At 41.5% G+C, this 19,030-nt stretch overlaps 1 protein-coding gene across 2 annotated transcripts in view; it reads right to left on the reverse strand.

Annotated features, from left to right (window-relative positions):
• The window catches only part of CPVL (carboxypeptidase vitellogenic like), a 139,391-nt gene that overhangs the window by 89,982 nt on the left and 30,379 nt on the right, over nucleotides 1–19,030 (reverse strand). For both annotated transcript variants that reach the window (XM_063099980.1, XM_063099979.1), the window contains exons 2-3: nucleotides 15,495–15,680; nucleotides 8,721–8,839 (exon numbers count right to left, since the gene is read on the reverse strand). In XM_063099980.1, coding sequence (XP_062956050.1) covers nucleotides 8,721–8,839; nucleotides 15,495–15,669 — 294 coding nt within the window. In that variant the 5' untranslated portion in view covers nucleotides 15,670–15,680. The remainder of the gene's footprint in view (nucleotides 1–8,720; nucleotides 8,840–15,494; nucleotides 15,681–19,030) is intronic.

A 19,030-nucleotide genomic window follows, 5' to 3' on the forward strand; every position in this document is an offset into this window, starting at 1 on the left:
TAAGGTGTTTACTCTTTGAGATTTTTCTCTATGCTTCCCCATACATGTATGTACATACATACATATCTTATAGGTATTATACATGCTATATACGTAAATACTTTTTTCAAAAATAGGACCAAGCTATATATAATGGTATATATTTGCTGTATCCAATTGACAACATGCTGCGGACATCTCTTCATATCAGTGCATTTCATCATTTGGCTGAATAGTATGGCACTCTATAAATTTACCACAATGTATTAATTCATTTAACATATAACATCACCTACTCACAGGGCACTGTCTAGGGCTGTGGATACACACCAATTCCTACTCAAACAGGCAGAATACTTAATAGTTAAAACCACAGATTCTGGAGCCAGACTGCCAAGGCTTAAATTCCAATTCTGCTCTCTTACAGTTGTGTGTTCTTGGAAAAGCTATTGAACTCCTCTGTGTCTCAGTGTCCTCTGCTTGCAAATACAGATGCTAACAATGTCTATCTCATAAGGCTGTGCAGATTTAAAGAGTAAATATATGCACAGCACTTAGAACAGTGACTGGTACAGCTATTTAAGTGTTAGCTCTGCTTATTTTTCTGGTGAGGTGGGAAGACAGGTAATAAACAAGTAACTAACTAACTGGGTGATATGCAAGAGTAACCGAGGAACACTGAATATAGTACTCATAGAAGGCCTCTGGAGATGGGGTAAAACTGAGCTGAGACTTGAAAGATGAATAATTGTTCCCCTACTGACAAACATTTATATATTTCATTAAGAAAAAAATAAAACCTCTATTAATGACTTACAGGTCAGAGTACTGTAACAAGAACTGATGATCAGATAGAAGGGGACAAAGGAATCCTAAGTATTTGTGCGAGAAGTCTTTCTAGCAACAAAAGAGGGTGGATATGACTTTGCCTCAGAAGCCCTGTCAATTCTTCTGGCGACCCCTGGTGGCCAATTCATGAACTTGGCCACTCCTTCCTCAGGTTTGCTCCAGAATGAACTGCTCAGAAGGAGGTAGCTGCTCTATTCTGTTTGTTAGACTCTCTACAGGACAAAATTTCACAATTTTTCACATTAGCACATTCCATTATTTATGCACAATGATGGTGAAAAGATGTATTCCACATCTTCACAGATTGTCATTGGAAGTAAGCAAAAATCATTGAAACTAAACTAGTACTAAGTCCCTTCTGCCCTGCTGCTCTCCAGATGGATATGTGCTCCCTGGATGGTATTGCCTTATGCTCTGAGTCTTCCTTTTCAACCGCATACCCCATCAAACCATATCCCCCAGACCCTCCTTTGCATTAGACATAGAAAGAGTAGACACAACCTTCTACTCAGGCCATACACCTATCACTGAAACAGAAAGTTAATGCATTGGGGTGAGTAGGGGGTGTGATTCCAGTAACCTCAAGTAACATGATTGTATTCTACACAGAAACTTTACTGGAGTAACTCCAGGGAATTTCAGGCACCTTTGTAAGTATTAGGGCAACGTTTTGGACCAGAAGTCACTCCAAGTAGACAGACATCTGCCTACCCCAGGGTGGAGTCCATACCTGTAGCCATCCCTTTCCCTGTACCCCGAATAAGGTATACCAAGTATTGGTAAGAGAAAATAGCAGCCAAGTCACTAACAGATCCAAATCTATGGTACTGCTTAAGACGAGACATGCAATTAGTAAATTAATTAAAGCCCTCTTCACACTTCTATATGCAGAGGCTGATCATTTGCTTGGTTTAAGTAATGTGTTCTATCTTAATTGAAGTCATTAATACCCCAAGTAAATGCCTTTAAATTCCCCAAGTATGTTTGAATGGACTCCCATTTTGCCATACAGATCCCAGGTCAGCTGATACTTCAGCTGCTGCACTAATGCTGTTAATCAAGGCAGAGCTTTTATTTAAAGCAATTAGTTTTGTGACTAGAATTGTTAAATAGGTGCATAATGATAATTTGATCCTGCACACCTACTCCTAGCACATATGCACCACTTGCTTAAGAGACTCTGTGTTTTCAAAATAAGTTTACTTGCAGTGATTGGTGTTGACCACTCACTAAATATTTTACTACGACTGTTGCCACGGCACCATCATATGCAAAATAACTTTTCAAAAAAATTTTGCAGCTTCCTTATATCATCCCCAAGCTCCCCCGTTTTTGATTTGTCTCATTAATTTGAATCAGTTTAAAGCCCACTAGAATCCTCTCTGCCCTTCTCCTTCCTTTCTACCTCACTGTCCTTCCTTCAGGAGATAGATGTGGCTTCTCTGTGCCTACCTCCAGAAAGTTGTACTTTAGAAGACATGGGGCATGGTGGGTGGGGGTGGAGAGGAGGCTTCGTTTTCCTTGATGCAAAAGAGAAATGGCTGAAAAGATTGTTTACTTTTTTCTCTATGTTAAATTTTCATTTCCCAAAGGGAATGAGGCATACAAAAGTTTCTGCAGAATTCAAATATATGAGGGTACTTCAAAAAGTTTGGAAAAATAGAATTTAAAGATAATACAAGTCTTTCCATGAACTTTTTTGAAGTACCCTCATACCTATGGATGGATGATCTATAGCTTATCATTTTGTTTTGTCTAGTCCACCCTCTATTCTTCCAGATCCCTGATGTAGTAAGCACATAGCTAAGAGAAGATAAACAGTAAGTCAGAAGAAGACAACTGTCTGTGATCTCCAAATCTTTGTTGCATGGCCAGTGGATCTGTAGTACCTGTGGTACATATATTATAAGAAATCTGTCCTGCCTACATCCCCTTCTCAAGGAACTGACCCTCCATTCATCCATGGAGAGGGCCCAATAACCGTATTTATATCACATGACCTAGCATCCCCAGCCTTAGCTGGTTGGACCAAGGAAGAACACCTGATCAAAACTGGGCCAACCACACTGGGCACCTAGGAGAGGTGCTAGTTAATCTCTGTTGATTGCGTGATCCAAGGACAAGTAAACATGGAAACCATAGGTTGGCCATACTCAGCCAAGTGCCTGGAGAAGCAAAGAACATTGACCTGCCAGGAGAGAAAAATGAAGCACAGGTGAGAGATTCTGTGGGCTGGACACAATAGCACTGAGGCAGAAAGACTGGCTACTCTGCTCCTGAGGCCTTTCCAGTTCCTGGTTCCTCAGGCCAGACCACACTTCCTGTCCGTGGTGTCTCCAAGCAAGAGAAAAGGATTAAGAACAGGTGGCTACATCAGTTAGAAAACAGAAACCACACAGTAATTTTCACTTTTTAATTTTTTTAACCTAACTAATTCATTCCTAATTATTAATTAATTAGTAATTTAATTCTGTTACATGTTCCAATATTTGCTCTGGCCCCAGACAAATCACAGACACCCTTGGGCAAGAGTGAGAATGGAATGTCAGAGGGGCCTGCTCCACATGAGACACATTCTCAGTGCTGGCCAAAGACTGGCATGCTGTGTAGGTTTCCTGTGCCCACCAAGGGAACAAAGAAATTTTAATATAAAGGAGTATAATTACAACAGGGAACTAACCATCAATATGTAAAGAGAACTCTAAGGAATACCCTGGGTTGAGGGAGAGTGCCCATGGATGGACAAACCCATAAGGTGGGGATGGGGCCCTTCCTTCCTAAGGCTGTGGTCCAGACCTCGTTGGAGAGGATGTGGTTGCAGCCCACTGGGTGGCTGAGATGTTCACTGGCCAAGACTGGTGAGAGGGCTGCAGAGAGAGCAGGGCATTGGAGCCTGCTCACTGCAAAGGCTTGAGATGCACGGTGTCTATGGTAGGAGACACCACAGCCAGGGAGTCACCAGGGCAGAACCAGGGCTATAATCTTGCTGAGGGTCTTGGTGGTCTGGGTGCATCTCTAAGGCAGAGTGCCCACTGGATGTTCACACATGCATGCATGGCTGAGAGTCTGGGCAGTGGGGCCAAGAAAAGCAAAATGCAGGACACAGGGACAGGAAGAGAAGCAAACTTCCTCCTTCAGTGTCTCTCCAGTGCCCTCTACTGACAAAGCTTTAACATTGTGCTCACTGCATAGGAAAAATGCCTAAAGCTCTGTTACGGGGAGTAGGTAAGAGGGCAGAATTGGAGCCCAGAGGCAAACCACACACACATGAACAGCTGGTATAGCAGACACCAGTCTCTAGGTTTGCATCCCACAGATTAGAGAGTGGATGCTACTTGTCACAAGATATCACAGTCGCAGCCCAAGAGTACAAGACAAGAGGCTGTATTAGTTTGATGCCTCAGGTTTCAGCTCCATGGCATTTGAGGTAACTAATCTGCAGGTTTTGGTTAAATGCATCCAACAAATTACCTATGTTCCTATAATCATAAGATAAAGTCAAATACTGGTTATCTTTTCCAAGTGGGAAAGATAGTAATTATAAATAATAATAATCCATACGTCTTTTTATCTTCTTAAATGTGAAACATCCCAATTTCACTTAGTATTTTCCTTTCCCAGTAGCAATTAATCTACATTTTTGGCTTGGTGATTAGGTCCTTCTGATTTGGAATTTGCCACTATTTCCTGTCTTCTTTAACCTCCCAAAATGTGAATAATTTAGTTCTGTGCAGTATTTGTGTTAATAATGTAAAAAGTAACAATAATGATAATAATCATAATCATAATGAAATAATAATAATAGCACTTATACTTACTATGTATCAGGCACCACTGTAATGGCTTTAACACATTATCTCATTTGTGTCAAAACCATTGTCAAGTAGGAATTTGGGTCCTTATGTTAAAAGGAGGAAACTGATGCTCAGAGATGCTAATGTGCTCAAGGTCACATTTGGCATAAGTAGTAGAGCCAAGATTTCCATCCAGCCTGACTAACTCGAGAGGCTGAACTATGAACCCCTGTCTCTACTGCCTTCCATGACTACTAGTCTTCTCAGGATCTAACACATGACTGTCAAGGGCAAAGATTTCTAGGTTAGAGACCTAGTTATATTCCTAGTTTCGATTTCTAGTTGGGTAACTTGGGACTAATTATTTCATCTCTGTCATTCTCTTCGTTTATAAAATGAGGATAATAACTCTTCCCCATGAGATTCTTGTAAGGATTAAACAAGAAAATGCACAGTGCTTAGCACATAGTCAACGTTCGCTGAACAGCCATTCTAATTGTTACATTTTTCTTGGCTTCATTATAATTTTTGTCCCATGTAAATGCCTACTCATTTCTCTTGCAGTTTGGATCCCATCGCACACCAATTTCAAGTTGTGGAACTCATTATGCACTGATTTGTATACAATAACAGGGGAGTCTCACAGAAATAACAGGAAAACAGAACTAATTTGAGAAACAGCATCCCAAAAAAATACTCAGAGGATATTACAAGTGGGACATCCTTCCTGGATCTCTTATTTTCTCCACCTTCAGCTTTTTAAGGGGTCGTTTCTCTTCTGACAACAATGTCAGCTGGTACCGCGTGACAGGCAATGAACTAATATTTCTGCCAAATGAAAGGGACTCTCCCCCACCTCAGAGATGCTTCACCTTCTCACAAGCTTTATCTCCTTCCCCAAACTGGTCCCCTTCCATAATTTATAGCCAGAAGCCTCAGGTATCTGGCTCTGCATGTAGGTTTCCCCGTGAGGATGTCTTGGAACAGTCTATGCTGGCTGCCAGGCGGTGACACCTGTCTATGGGTACTGTCTTTTCATCTCTGCCCCTCTCTCCCTGAAGCTTTGTCTGTCACTTCCAATTGAACACTGTGCTGGAAGACCTTCAGCCTTGTGTTTGTGTCTTCTGGGATCATCTTCAGATGTGTTTACAGCTACAGTACTGGACCCAAAAGAACATAATCTGCTCAGGAGATGCAGAGCTAGGTTTTCGTTTAATCAAGGGAAAGAAGCAGAAAAAACCAGCAGCCCAGCCATTGTTTCATGCAGAGGGGTTTCAGACCTCAGTCTGGCAGAACTAAACCCCTTTCTCCGAATGGCTTTATCGTCCCAACGTGTCACCTACATTCCGGACAGAGCCACTCACCTGCTCAGAGACAGCCTAAGAAAGAAAAACACTGGGGCTTTGTTCTGTTTACATCTGGTCACTTCCCTCACCATTAATTCCTGTTTTTACAAATCTGGATCATTACTAAAAAAGATTCAACATTCAGGAGTCAGTGAGGAACTTACTGGTATCATAAATAGGTAACAAAGCAGAAGAGAAAGTAAGGAATGTGGTTTCTCCAGCTGGGGTGGGGGTGGGGGAGCAGGGAGAGGAAGGAAGTGTGGGCAGCGGAGGCCGAGCCCAACAGGTCTCAGAGAAACGCCAAGCAGGATCGGGAAAGCAGATCCCACGGGGTACTTGCCTCTCCAGTCCCCCCATTCTAACCCTCAGCATGGACAACACTCCACCTCCATTTGGGTTTGGCTGCTCTGGTGTTTCTGTCTGGTCAAAGGAGTGCGGGCCACGTTGAGGCCAGGAGCTCTGGGCACAGAGCCACAGAGATGGTTTCACAAAGCGTGGTCCACCTGGTAATTCTGCAACTTGCTGGCCTCTCTTAATTTGCAAGTCAGGATCTCTGAGGGAAGTCAGACATAATTCTTATGTACAATAAAATGTGAGAATCACTGAGAGAGAACTTACTGAGAATCACTAATCAAAGTAAATTTTTCCAGTATACATTTTGTGCAGAATAACGGCTCCCCAAAGATGTTCATGTCCTAACCACCCAGAACCTGTGAATATGTTAGGCTACAGGGCAAAGGAGAATTAAGGTTGCAGATGGAATGAAGGTAACTAATCCTCTGGCCTTAAAATAGGGAGAGTATCCCAGATTAGCTGGGTGGGCCCAATGTATCACAAGGGATCTTTAAGAAGAGGGAGGCAGAAGCCAAGAGTCAGGGAAGGTGTCGTGACTATGGGGAACACCAGAGTGATGCAGCATGAGACAGATTCAAACCACCATTGCAGGCTTTGAAGATGAAGGAAGGGGCCAAGAGCCAAGGAATGCAAGTGGCCTCTAGAAATTTCAAGAGGCCAGATAACGGATTCTCCCTCAGAGTCTCCGGAAGGACCCAGTCCTGCAGACACCTTAATTTTAGCCCAGCGAGACCTGTGTCGGACTTCCGACCTACAGAACTATGGAATAATAAAATTTGTGTTTTAGGACACTAAGTTTGTGGCAATTTGTTACAGCAGCAAGAGAAAAGAATACAAAGAGGTTAATGGTAAATGACTGTATTCAATGATAACGATACATGTGATATAAAAAATGCACATATACAGAATGGTTTCTGAAAGGCATAAAATTTAAGAGACAACTAAGAACACAAGAAAAATCTCCCCCTGTTAGGATGATGTCCTATTTCTACACTTAATTTATATCGAGTGCTGGCTATTTTCCTGTTTGCTTCTGAAGGTCCATTATCCATCCTTCTACACTCTGTTCTGTGTCCTGGAAGGAAGACCTCTATGGACCAGACCACCAGACTCCCTCACCCTCTGGATTCCAACTGGCTTCCACCAATGGGAGGCACCAGCAGGAGACTGGAGGGTACTCACACTTGAGTCTGACCTTGCACTTGCCCAACTCTGAGGGTGCCTCCTTAAACTTGTGCTGTAGGCACCCCATTTGCCTCACTCAACAGTAATACAGAGGAAGAAATAAAGTAAAAAAAGCCTTCCAGGGAAAGCAACCATCTAAAGACTACTGGGAGCCCAAACAAAAAGTATCTAGAATTCTCCACCATTTCTCACATGCCCCATCCCCACCTCAACCCTCAACAGACTGCTTTGGAGTGAGCTATGTCAGAGGCCATGGTTGAGAACACAGAAATGATAAGTTAAGAAAATATGACCCCACAGAACCAATAGAAACAATTTAACTTGAAAACTACCCTGGATAAGCAATTTGCCTAATCATTACATATACAACATTGCTGTATGCAAATCACATGCAAATATAAATACGACCCTCCACAGGGATAAGATTTTCTTTGTTTTCTTTGGCTTCTAAAGCTAATCCAATTTGGAAAATAAAAATAGAAAATTATTCTGTGGTAGGATAAAATTTGTTTATGCATCTCAGCACCTCTACCCATAACCCAATGGCACCCCTAAGCTTAAAGTGTCCTGTTCACGCAGAAGAATTGTGACCTGGAAGTGAGACAAATAAGATACTTGAAGTACAAAGACATGCACATCTGTGTCTATAGGAACCTGAGAAGTGACCCCTCCAGAAAGCCATCTGAGATCACCAAAGGCCCAGAGGGTCTGAATTCAGGTCCCTCTCCTCTGCATGTGCCCAATAAATGGGCACTGAGTGCATGAAGTCCACAGACAGGGCAGCCATTCAAGACCAGGGCTGACTAAATGTAGACATGCATTACCTGTTAACTTCAGGAATTTCCCCACTCCTTATCCTCCTTGGGCCCTCCACCGCCCATCCCTGTCCCAAGTATTTTTAGAACAAAACAACAAAAAGATAGGATGAAGACTGGCAGGAAGAAGGTGGTAGTATTAATATTCCAAATAAGGCTGCAAGGAATTTAAAAGTTGGACGCCCCATCCCCTGCAAACATTTGTTTCCTGCCCATTAACAGGAATACCACGCAGATTCCTTAGAACTTATTTTTAGGGGGAAAAAAAATCTAAGAGATTAAAAAAAAAAAAAAAAAAGAAAGCCCCGCAGGGCTGTAGGCTAATGTTTCTACCCTCGAGTGGCATGGCCATCTCTTGGGCTTCAGTGCAGTTTCTGCTGGGCGGGTTTGCAGCCTACCTGAGCCGGAAAGAACCAGAAGAAGAGGTTGCTGTTGTAAGTCTTATTCACGGTGAAGTAGCCAGCGTAACTCTCCACTTTCAGTCCCGGGAAGTGACTGACCAAACTCAAACTTTTTCCTAGTAGGAGAAAAAATTACCCAAGGATTAGAGAAAAGTACCATGTAAACTGTCTCCGTCATAGTAAGGCTTGTTCCCAGGAGCCAGGTCTGGGACGGAGTGATCAGAAAGGCCACAAAGGAACTGGCGTGAAAGCTACTTACTGCAGCAAATTCTGGCCTGCCCTGCCAATCCCACAGATCCCACAGATCCCATATTCACAATTTAGCCAAGGACAAGTGAAAAGTTTAAGCCTTTGGGGGAGAGGGGTGGGGATCCCCAAATTTATTATATAGGCTGTAATAAGGTTTTTTTGATTTTATTTTTGTTTTTTTAGAGAAGAAAAGAAAATCACCTATCATCACACCTTGTGTAAACCAAGGTGAACATTGGGCCACATGGAAGGAGGCAGGATGAAGTCACATGAGCCAAGGTATGGGTGCAAGAGAAACAATGTGGCTCAGCAGCTCTTGGCCCTAGGAGGCCTGTGTTCTCCACACTCGTATTTTCATGAAAGCAAAGACCTATTGTGTCTATTGAGGGGAGTGGACTGAGGCATGTAGGTAGCAGGGGTGGCTGGGGATGGTGAGGAGAGGAAGGCAGTGATTCTGGGGGTGACTCCGTGGCTACTAAGAAGGAGCCAAACAGGACAACAGGCCAGTTGTAGAGAACAGAAGTCCTGGCTTTCTTATGAAGCAAAGGGACAAGGCAAGGGAATGCTCAGACTGCTAAGGACATCCAGGAGTCAATAATACTAACAGGAGCTAACACTTGTGAGGCCACTGTACCAAGCACTTTACATTACGCAGGGGGTGTAATTATTATCCCCACTCTACAGATGAGAAAACTATAGCACAGAGAGGTTAAGTAACTTGCCCAAGCTCACACAGCTAATCAAGTAGAGCTGGGATTTAAAACCTAGCAGTCAGGCTGCAGAGTTTGTTCCTTCCCCCTCCCTGCTAAGGACTTCTCCACTGGTTAGTGGGAAGGTGCAGGTGGCAGGGAGTGGGAGGGGAAGTAGTGCTCAGGAAGGGAGTGGAGAAGGAACAGAAAACAGGTAGCAGGTGTGGTGGGGAAGTAGAAGGGAAAGTCTGGGTGAAGGAGAAAAGTCCTTTAGTGGTTTCAAAGAACATGGCCCCCATAGAGACTAATCACTCAAGAAAAGTGATGTAAGTCTGAGACATACTAAGTTGGAGACTGGTTGGTAGGTAAGGAAGTTTGATCCTTCACATGCCACCAACTAAAGATGCCTTCAGAGGTGAGTGGACCCACAGGCTCTGCAGTGCCAACTGTCATCCTCTTCCCAAGTGGACATTCAGTGACATCTTTGATAGGGTAAAATGAGCCATGGTGAGAATATTTACACTTAAGGGAATCAGTGTTACAAATCAGGGCCCTGACCCCCAGAGCTGGTTGCTAAATTTTTACCAGCACACCACTGCTTGGGGACTACAAGTGCCTCTTTTAAAAGAAGCTGCTTGCCCAAAAGGGTCTAACTCCTCTAGACCACACGGTTCCTTCTCCCTGTGCTTTGCTAATCCTAGCGCTACTACTGACCAGCTCTGTGACCCTCTGGGCAAGCCGTTAGCCTCCCTGTGCTTCAGTTTCTAATCTATGAAAGATGGACCACCTTACGGTCACCAGGAATGAGTCACCACATGGAAAACCTTTAAAAAGAAGCTGACCACATACCGGCCAGCTGCCAAAAAAAATAATAAATAAATAAAAAGAAAGAAAAAGGAAAACAAAGCTGGCAGGTAGGGAGCACAGCCATCATTGTCTGTGAAATGCAGCTGCTGATTAGGAACAGAGAGCACTGGGAGCAGAGATGGAGAGGACAAAGGAAAGGTCTCAGTGGGCAGCTTCCTGGGGGTCTTGCTGGGCTAGAGAATGAGTTTCCCAGTCAGAGAGGCCTGGGTTTGTCGTCCTAACCAGGCTCCTCAGCAAGTCGCTTCATCTCTGAGCCTCTTTCTTTGGGTGCAAAATGTGGATACTGATTCCCCTACACAGGGTTTTCTGTGAGAATCCAATGGAGAAAAACTCCTATGAACCCTTAGCACGGAGGTGGACATGCAGTAAGGCTTCAGTCAATGGGAGCCTTACTGTGAGCCACCCCAAGGGAAGTCTAGAGTCTAGAAGATTCGCCTCTTTCTGGCTCGGCCCAGTTATCCCAGGGAAGGATGCTCAACCCAACCTCTGCAGCTCTTCCCATTCTCTTCCCAGTGAAAGCTATCCTTCCCCAGCAGAAAAAGGCGAAGAAAAAAGAGAGACAGGAGGATTTCAAGAGAAAGAAGAGCGAGATGTCTGGGGAAAGTGCTGACTGCCGCCCCAAGTCCCCGCTTGCCCCCAGCTGTCATCCTTCTCTCTCCTAGTTCTACTCTTGACCAACCTGGAGAAAGATCACCGGCACCCTCCAGGGTTTGGCAGCCTTTAAAACACTTTTGAATATTTTTAGCAAAACTATTAAGCTTTTCAAAATCAGAGACACCCACCCACCCCCAAAAAGGAGGGTAGAGAAGTAAAACGTGAGGATTGGAAATGAGTGAGATGTAACCCTCAGAGAGGTAAATGGGCAGGAGAGGATTCCAGAAAGAAGACAGAGAAAAATGAGAAAGGTCAAAGTATAATGAGAAAAAGAGAAAGTATATAATAGAAAGGAGCTGGAGGGAATGGAATATAGAAGAGGGATGGTTGAATCCATCTATCTCTCCCAGACCAGCACAGCACAGGGTCCACTGGCCCCCTCCCAAAATGATTCAGATGCTCACTCATCTCTCCCTTCCTGGGGATGCCAAAATTACATCTCCGCTACCTCACACTTAGGTACATTTCATACCTCTTAGATCAGGATCTGTTGGAAAACAGGAAATTGTCTATTTAACTTTGTATCCCCTGGGACTCAGCATGCTGATTTACACACTTATGACATTCAAGAAATACTTTTTAATGAATGAATGTTAATGAAAGGATGAATGAATGAACTAAAACAAGCTACACTGACAACACACTAGGATTAGCTTATTTCTACCAAAACCTCCTAAGGTAGGCAGACCTTGCTGATTTCGTAAGAAATTTAGAACTTTTCTCTGGCCCATAAAAAAGTGTCTCACCTTGTTTAAAATTTTAAATAAAAATTAATAAATCACAGAAAAGTAATTTAAATTCTTTCAACTAAAATGATTTTTAAAATATTTTCAAATGTTCTATTCATCCTTCCAGGGTCTATTAATGGAATGTGGAAAACAAACTCCCAAGATGTAGGAGTTTCTATCCTGCTGGCACCATGACTCCCAATACAAATGTTTAATACAGTTTAAAAAAGGAAAGGGTTTTCTTTGAAGTGGTTTTACTTCCTTCTTGTTATTTACCGCTGTTACCAGTGTTTGTGATATTAACACTTTCGGAAAGATTGGAACGTGACCAAGGAAGGGCATACTAGCTAACCAGGCTGCATGTCAGAGTCACAAAAACTAGAGTTGTCACCAGTATGAACAAGCTCTACCATACTGTAAATAATAATAAATTAGGACCTAGCAGGAAAATACCCTTTTAAAGTTTGTGATGCAGTGTTTATAAATATGCTAAAATTTGCCTCTTAGATTCATTTTGTTTCAGAGAATAAAGATTTATTCTAGCTGCAGAGAAAGTAAACATGCAATCACAAGTACATAAAATTAAGCCAGCTAATTGGGGATTAAAAAGAAATAAAAAATTCCCTTGCCTTTTTGCGAACTACTGTATATCTCAAAAATGTTCCATTGCAATATTAAGACTCATGTTCCTAGGGTTTTGACAGACTGAATAAACAAAAGGGATTTAGGGGAGCAAGCTGACCATCTGTCCAGGGCTTCCTGAACTTTCAGTAAAGCGGAGGATGAATAAAATTATCCTTGATTATGTTGTCAGGGCTGCATTTGAATACCCAGATGTACCAGATTTTGGATCAGCCACTTAAAATTCCATTCCAAGATACTGACTGTGTAAAATAACTTTAGAAAGTGATTTAATATCTTAAATGTTGTCACTCAGTGGATGAAAATCTATCAGGCTTGGCACAGAGGAGAGAAGATAAAATTTCCTCCCTTGGAATCTCTCTCTGCTCCTGCTAAAGTCCATACTATGGAATGCAAGAAAAACAGGAACAGGAGGGATGTGGACAATTTCTTAAACAGATTTCTCTATATTCTTTTCACTTGGTTCTACCAGATGTGTGACACAGACACGCCACCGTCACCTCACTTAATGCCTTTGTTTAAGAAACTGATTCCTTCACTGGGTATGCACAGACCTTTCTCTATTTACCTAAATCTTCCCCAACACTTTCAAGTCTGGAGCTGGTCATATAGCACAGGGGTTCATACCTTGGGCTCTGGGGTTAGCAGGTAAATTTTAATTCCAGCTCTGTCACTTAACTAGTTTTATGGATCTGGGTAGGATACTTAGTTTCTCCAGGCCTCAGTTTTCTCATCTATAAAGTAGGGACAATAATTATGCATTCTTCATTAGGGTTGCTCTGAGGATTAAAAGAGCTAATGGATGTAAAGCACAATGCCTGGCACGTGGCTAGGGCTCAAATTTAAATTTCACAAATATGTATTGAGTGCCTATTAGATACAGGAACTGTTCTAGGTACTGGGGACACAATTACCAAATGTTAGCTATTTATTATTTTTACTACTACTATTATTATTTTCTCCCTGGATTATGCCAACCAATAGGAATAGCTTCCCAACACACCTACCTCAAATGTAGCACTTAAATAACGCACTGCCTTATAACTTAATTGTTTTATGTGCGAACATCTGGTCACTTAAGAAGAGCAGACGCTTCTTAAGGGAAATAAATTGTAACAGGCAAATTGTAGAGAAGTCAGAAGATTCGGGTCCTAAACCCATCTACGCTATCCCATCTCTATTTCCTGTATTTCCTTGGGCGAGTCATGTAAGGTATTTGAGTCCCAATTTCCTCACAAGTGGATTGGTAGGATTTGGTTATAATGATTATTTAATTCCTTTTCATCACTAACTTAAATGGTTTACTTTGATTTATTGTTAATGAGCATAAATCTAAGCCATCAGTATCCACTTATTAAGGAAGCTGAAATGTGTGCGTGTGGTCCAGTTGGGTGGGTTTGGGTTAATATACATCTTATATTCTCTTCATATACATCTTAATGATATCAGCCTATATGATTGGCTGAAGTCATTTTTCATGAATTTTCTACATCAAGTAAAAATGAATCCTTCTTTAAATACACTGAACACATTATCAGGTTTTTTACCTTTCCTTAGGAAAAAGATGGTGGAACTTGGATCCAATGTGTATTTCAGAAAAAGACATGAACAGGACTTAAACATATCCTTAAAAGATGAGAATGCTTGGTGTAAAGAAAAACCAAAAATGATGCCATCCTATTGGTTGTGAAAACTCTTCAAATGAAAATTTGCTTTATTTGAAACTTCCTTATGGAGATTTGTTTTTGACCTTTAAAATGATCATTTCCCTAAAATTTTCAGTATCACTTCCGCATTCTTATCACATCTGCAGACTCTGCCTTCCACCTGTGACTAGGGATAAACCTGGGGCTCCTGAACAAATGCCCCCAACTCCACCTGTGTGCCAGGGCCCTGTCTCACCTGCTTAAACGTGGTCTCCAACAAGGGCGCCCTCCCCGTGGCTCCCTCCCATCATTGCCATTGGCAAGCAAACATTATCTTCTGTTCTCTTAAAGACCCTTCCTCGCCCCCGTTGCTCCCTCTGGCCACCACCCCATTTCTCGGCTTCACTTTACAAACAGCTCCTCAGAGCAGCAGCTGCCTTGTACTCTTTCATAGTTCAGAACCTGCTGAGATTCAGAAAGATTAAGTCATTTACCTGCACAATGATTTACCTAAGCACACAAAAACATTAAGAGCAAAAGCAGGTCATAAATTTTAGTCTCTGATAACACCAAATGACACCTTTTTCCCCATTAGTTATAACAGAAAAACCTACAACCTCTAAATAAAGCCATTTGCAAACACTAATATGTGAAGAGCAATTTATAGGCTAGAAAGAGTTTTCACGTGCATTTTCTCATTGGATTCCTATAACATCCCTGCAAGTTGGGTAAGTTATTAAATCTCTACGTTATTAATGAGGAAACTGAGGCATAGGATGTATGGGTAACTTGCTGAGTGAGGGGGCAAAGCAGAGTGGCTGAACTGAGGCTGTCTGGGCATGAAGCCTACATCTACCAGCTGGTGTCTGTGTGAACCCTGGCGAGCAACTGGATCTTTTTCTGTTTTAGTTTATGCATGTGTAAAATGGGTACATTTCCCTGGGTTGCTGAGATGGTTAGATGAATTCCTGCAGAATGCCTGGCACCGGTGACTGACACATCGTAAGTTTTAAAGTTAGTATCAACACTACTAAGTACCCACTGGGGAACAGGTGTTCCACTAGTTTTATAAACAGAAATGCTGCAACTCAACCACATAGATAATCCAACCCTGACTAACTCTCACTTTAACTCAAAACTCAGATAACATATGACATCAAATAATTAATATCTGAAATTAAATAACTGAGCAAAAATGCCAGGATATATTGTGCATCCTGTGGGATAACTGCTTTAAAAAAAACAAAAATCCAAAACTGTTGAAAGCATACCAGTGGTTTTCTGACTTAAACTTACCTCTATTGATCTTTCCAGCTTCAATGAAAGGGGTAAGAAATAGAGGCTGTCCTGCATCTCCCTTTGGTGGCCTGGGAACCTGGGCACTTCTGTATAGGGAGCGAAATAGCCCATCACCAGGACTGGGCATCACCAAGACCAGCAAAACTATCACCTTCCACATGGCATCAGCCATTCTTTCCAGGGCTAGGATGAAAACAAGAACATTCCACAAATGAATCAAAAGAGTCAATATTTACCTAGCCCTTTTTTATGCAAAAAAATTCATTTATTCCCTCAAAAAGAAAAGTAGTATATGTAAAGGTCCTTTGCTAATCACCTTTGATACCACCATGGATAAGACAGACCCAATTCCTGCTCACCCTGAAGTTCACAGCCTAGTGGGGGATTGTTCAAGGGATTTACAATGTAACTGGAGGACAATTTATATCTTTAGAAATGTGGTCTGGCAAGTAAATTCAGTGGAGGATTAGTTAAAGCCTCAAGACAACAACCACCAAATGAAGGATGGAGACCATTATGTCACTATAGGAGGGCAGAGAATTGAGAGCATATTTCAGGCCCAGAGATCCTAGGAAGGCCTTGCCAAGGTGGCAAGGGAATAAAAGGTGCGTGGAACTCAGGTAGGAGAAAGAGGGAAGGCATGAGCAGTGGACGGAACAGCTTGAGCCAAGGTGAGACCTCACGTGTTCATCATATGCACTTTGCAGGGACATTTAAGATAAGCGATGGACTTCTGGTTATCTCCTCTACCTCTTAGAAATCACCAAATTCTGTATCCAAGAACAAAAGAGAAAAAAGGAAGAAAGGGGAGGATCCTACAACCATCTTCAGGTGCCTCCCCCTATTGCTAGCTGATAAATAAACTTAAGAAATTAGGTCCCAAACTTTATTAGCACAAATATCTTTCCCAGTATCTTCAAATCCGATGTTCACTTAAAATATTCATCTGGGCTGATAATAATAATGGCTTAAAATTGTAGGGATTTACCTAAAGTTGTACATAAACATGTAAATTGTATTTACAATGGGCTTTCCAATGTATTTTTAGCTGATTAAAATGTCCTAATAATTCCACCAGGAAAGCAAGGCTTATTATCACCAATCTTAGATAAAGAAAACTTGGCTCAAATGAGTGTCTCATACAAGGACATGAAAGTAGAGAAACCAGGACTTGACCATAATCGGGGCCAGGACTAGGGGGAGGTGAGTGAAGCGTAGGCGCAGGGTTGAATCTCGTGTTTATCTAAAATTTGACTCTTTTTTTATCGTGGATTTTTTTTGCATTATATATTTTACCCCAAATATTCCATTAAAATACCATTTATCTTGATTGCTGAGTTTTTGGCACTCACTTAAATTTTACACCTGAGATAGGTGCCTCTCTTGCCTCGCCCTAATCCCAACCCAACTAAGTATTATGATTAACCACACCAATGCCATTACATTACTCTGCTCTCCTGCTATTTACGCATGATCCAAGTTCTTACCTCTAGATTCCAAATCAAATACATGAAATGAATAAATACTTCACTCACTCAGACTTCTGGATGCAAAAAGAGAGGCACAATTATGCAAACATAAAGCCTGCTTTTGATTGTTCAGTGCTTTAAAATGTCATGCCATTAGAACATCTTAAAAACACAAAACGCATAAAAATCTATTACCACATGCTTATCACAACCCAATATGGCATAATATGAAAATATTAGTTATAGCAAATTTAAAAAGCTTTTCAGCCACATTTCCCCAATAAGATAAAACTGTATAATTATAATTTGATTGAATATATAACCCTTGTCATGTCTCTCAGGGTTAACTTAATAGAATTCCCCACATTTAATGTAAATAAGCCCAACCAAATATAGTATGGAGCTAAAAAGTGCTTTTGCCTATTATTGACTGAAATAAGGAACAAAATTAATTAATTAATTAATTAATTTATTTATTTATTTATTATTTTTTTTAAATTTTATTTTGTCGATATACATTGTAGCTGATTAATGCTCCCCATCACCAAAACCTCCCTCCCTTCTCCCTCCCCCCCCTCCCCCCAACAATGTCCTTTCTGTTTGCTTGTTGTATCAACTTCAAATAATTGTGGTTGTTATATCTTCTTCCCTCCCCCCCCCGATTTGTGTGTGTGTGTGTGTATGTGTGTGTGTGAATTTATATATTAATGTTTAGCTCCCTCCAATAAGTGAGAACATGTGGTATTTCTCTTTCTGTGCCTGACTTGTTTCACTTAATATAATTCTCTCAAGGTCCATCCATGTTGTTGCAAATGGCAGTATTTCATTCGTTTTTATAGCTGAGTAGTATTCCATTCTGTAGATGTACCACATTTTCCGTATCCACTCATCTGATGATGGGCATTTGGGCTGGTTCCAACTCTTGGCTATTGAGTGCTGCGATGAACATTGGGGAACAGGTATACCTTCGACTTGATGATTTCCATTCCTCTGGGTATATTCCCAACAGTGGGATGGCTGGGTCGTATGGTAGATCTATTTGCAATTGTTTAAGGAACCTCCATACCATTTTCCATAGAGGCTGCACCATTTTGCAGTCCCACCAACAATGTATGAGAGTTCCTTTTTCTCCGCAGCCTCGCCAGCATTTATCGTTCAGAGTCTTTTGGATTTTAGCCATCCTAACTGGGGTAAGATGGTATCTCAATGTAGTTTTGATTTGCATTTCCCGGATGCTGAGTGATGTTGAGCATTTTTTCATATGTCTGTTGGCCATTTGGATATCTTCCTTAGAGAAATGCCTACTTAGCTCTTTTGCCCATTTTTTAATTGGGTTGCTTGTTTTCTTCTTGTAAAGTTGTTTGAGTTCCTTATATATTCTGGATATTAATCCTTTGTCAGATGTATATTTTGCAAATATTTTCTCCCACTCTGTTGGTTGTCTTTTAACTCTGTTAATTGTTTCTTTTGCTGTGCAGAAGCTTTTTAGTTTGATATAATCCCATTTGTTTATTTTTCCTTTGGTTGCCCGTGCTTTTGGGGTCGTATTCATGAAGTCTGTGCCCAGTCCTATTTCCTGAAGTGTTTCCCCTATGTTTTCTTTAAGAAGTTTTATTGTCTCAGGGTTTATATTTAAATCCTTAATCCATTTTGAGTTGATTTTAGTATACGGTGAGAGGTATGGATCTAGTTTCATTCTCCTGCATATAGATATCCAGTTATCCCAACACCACTTGCTGAAGAGGCAGTCCCTTCCCCAGTGAATAGGCTTGGTGCCTTTGTCAAAGATCAGATGGCAGTAAGTGTGTGGGTTGATTTCTGGATTCTCTATTCTATTCCATTGGTCAGTGTGTCTGTTTTTATGCCAGTACCATACTGTTTTGGTTATTATAGCTTTGTAGTATAGCTTAAAGTCAGGTAGTGTTATGCCTCCAGCTTTATTTTTTTTGCTGAGCATTGCTTTGGCTATTCGTGGTCTTTTATTGTTCCATATAAATGTCTGAATAGTTTTTTCCATTTCTGAGAAAAATGTCTTTGGAATTTTGATGGGGATTGCATTGAATT

Source organism: Cynocephalus volans, chromosome 6 (assembly GCF_027409185.1).
Source record: "Cynocephalus volans isolate mCynVol1 chromosome 6, mCynVol1.pri, whole genome shotgun sequence".
In the NCBI taxonomy this organism is placed as follows: Eukaryota; Metazoa; Chordata; class Mammalia; order Dermoptera; family Cynocephalidae; genus Cynocephalus; species Cynocephalus volans.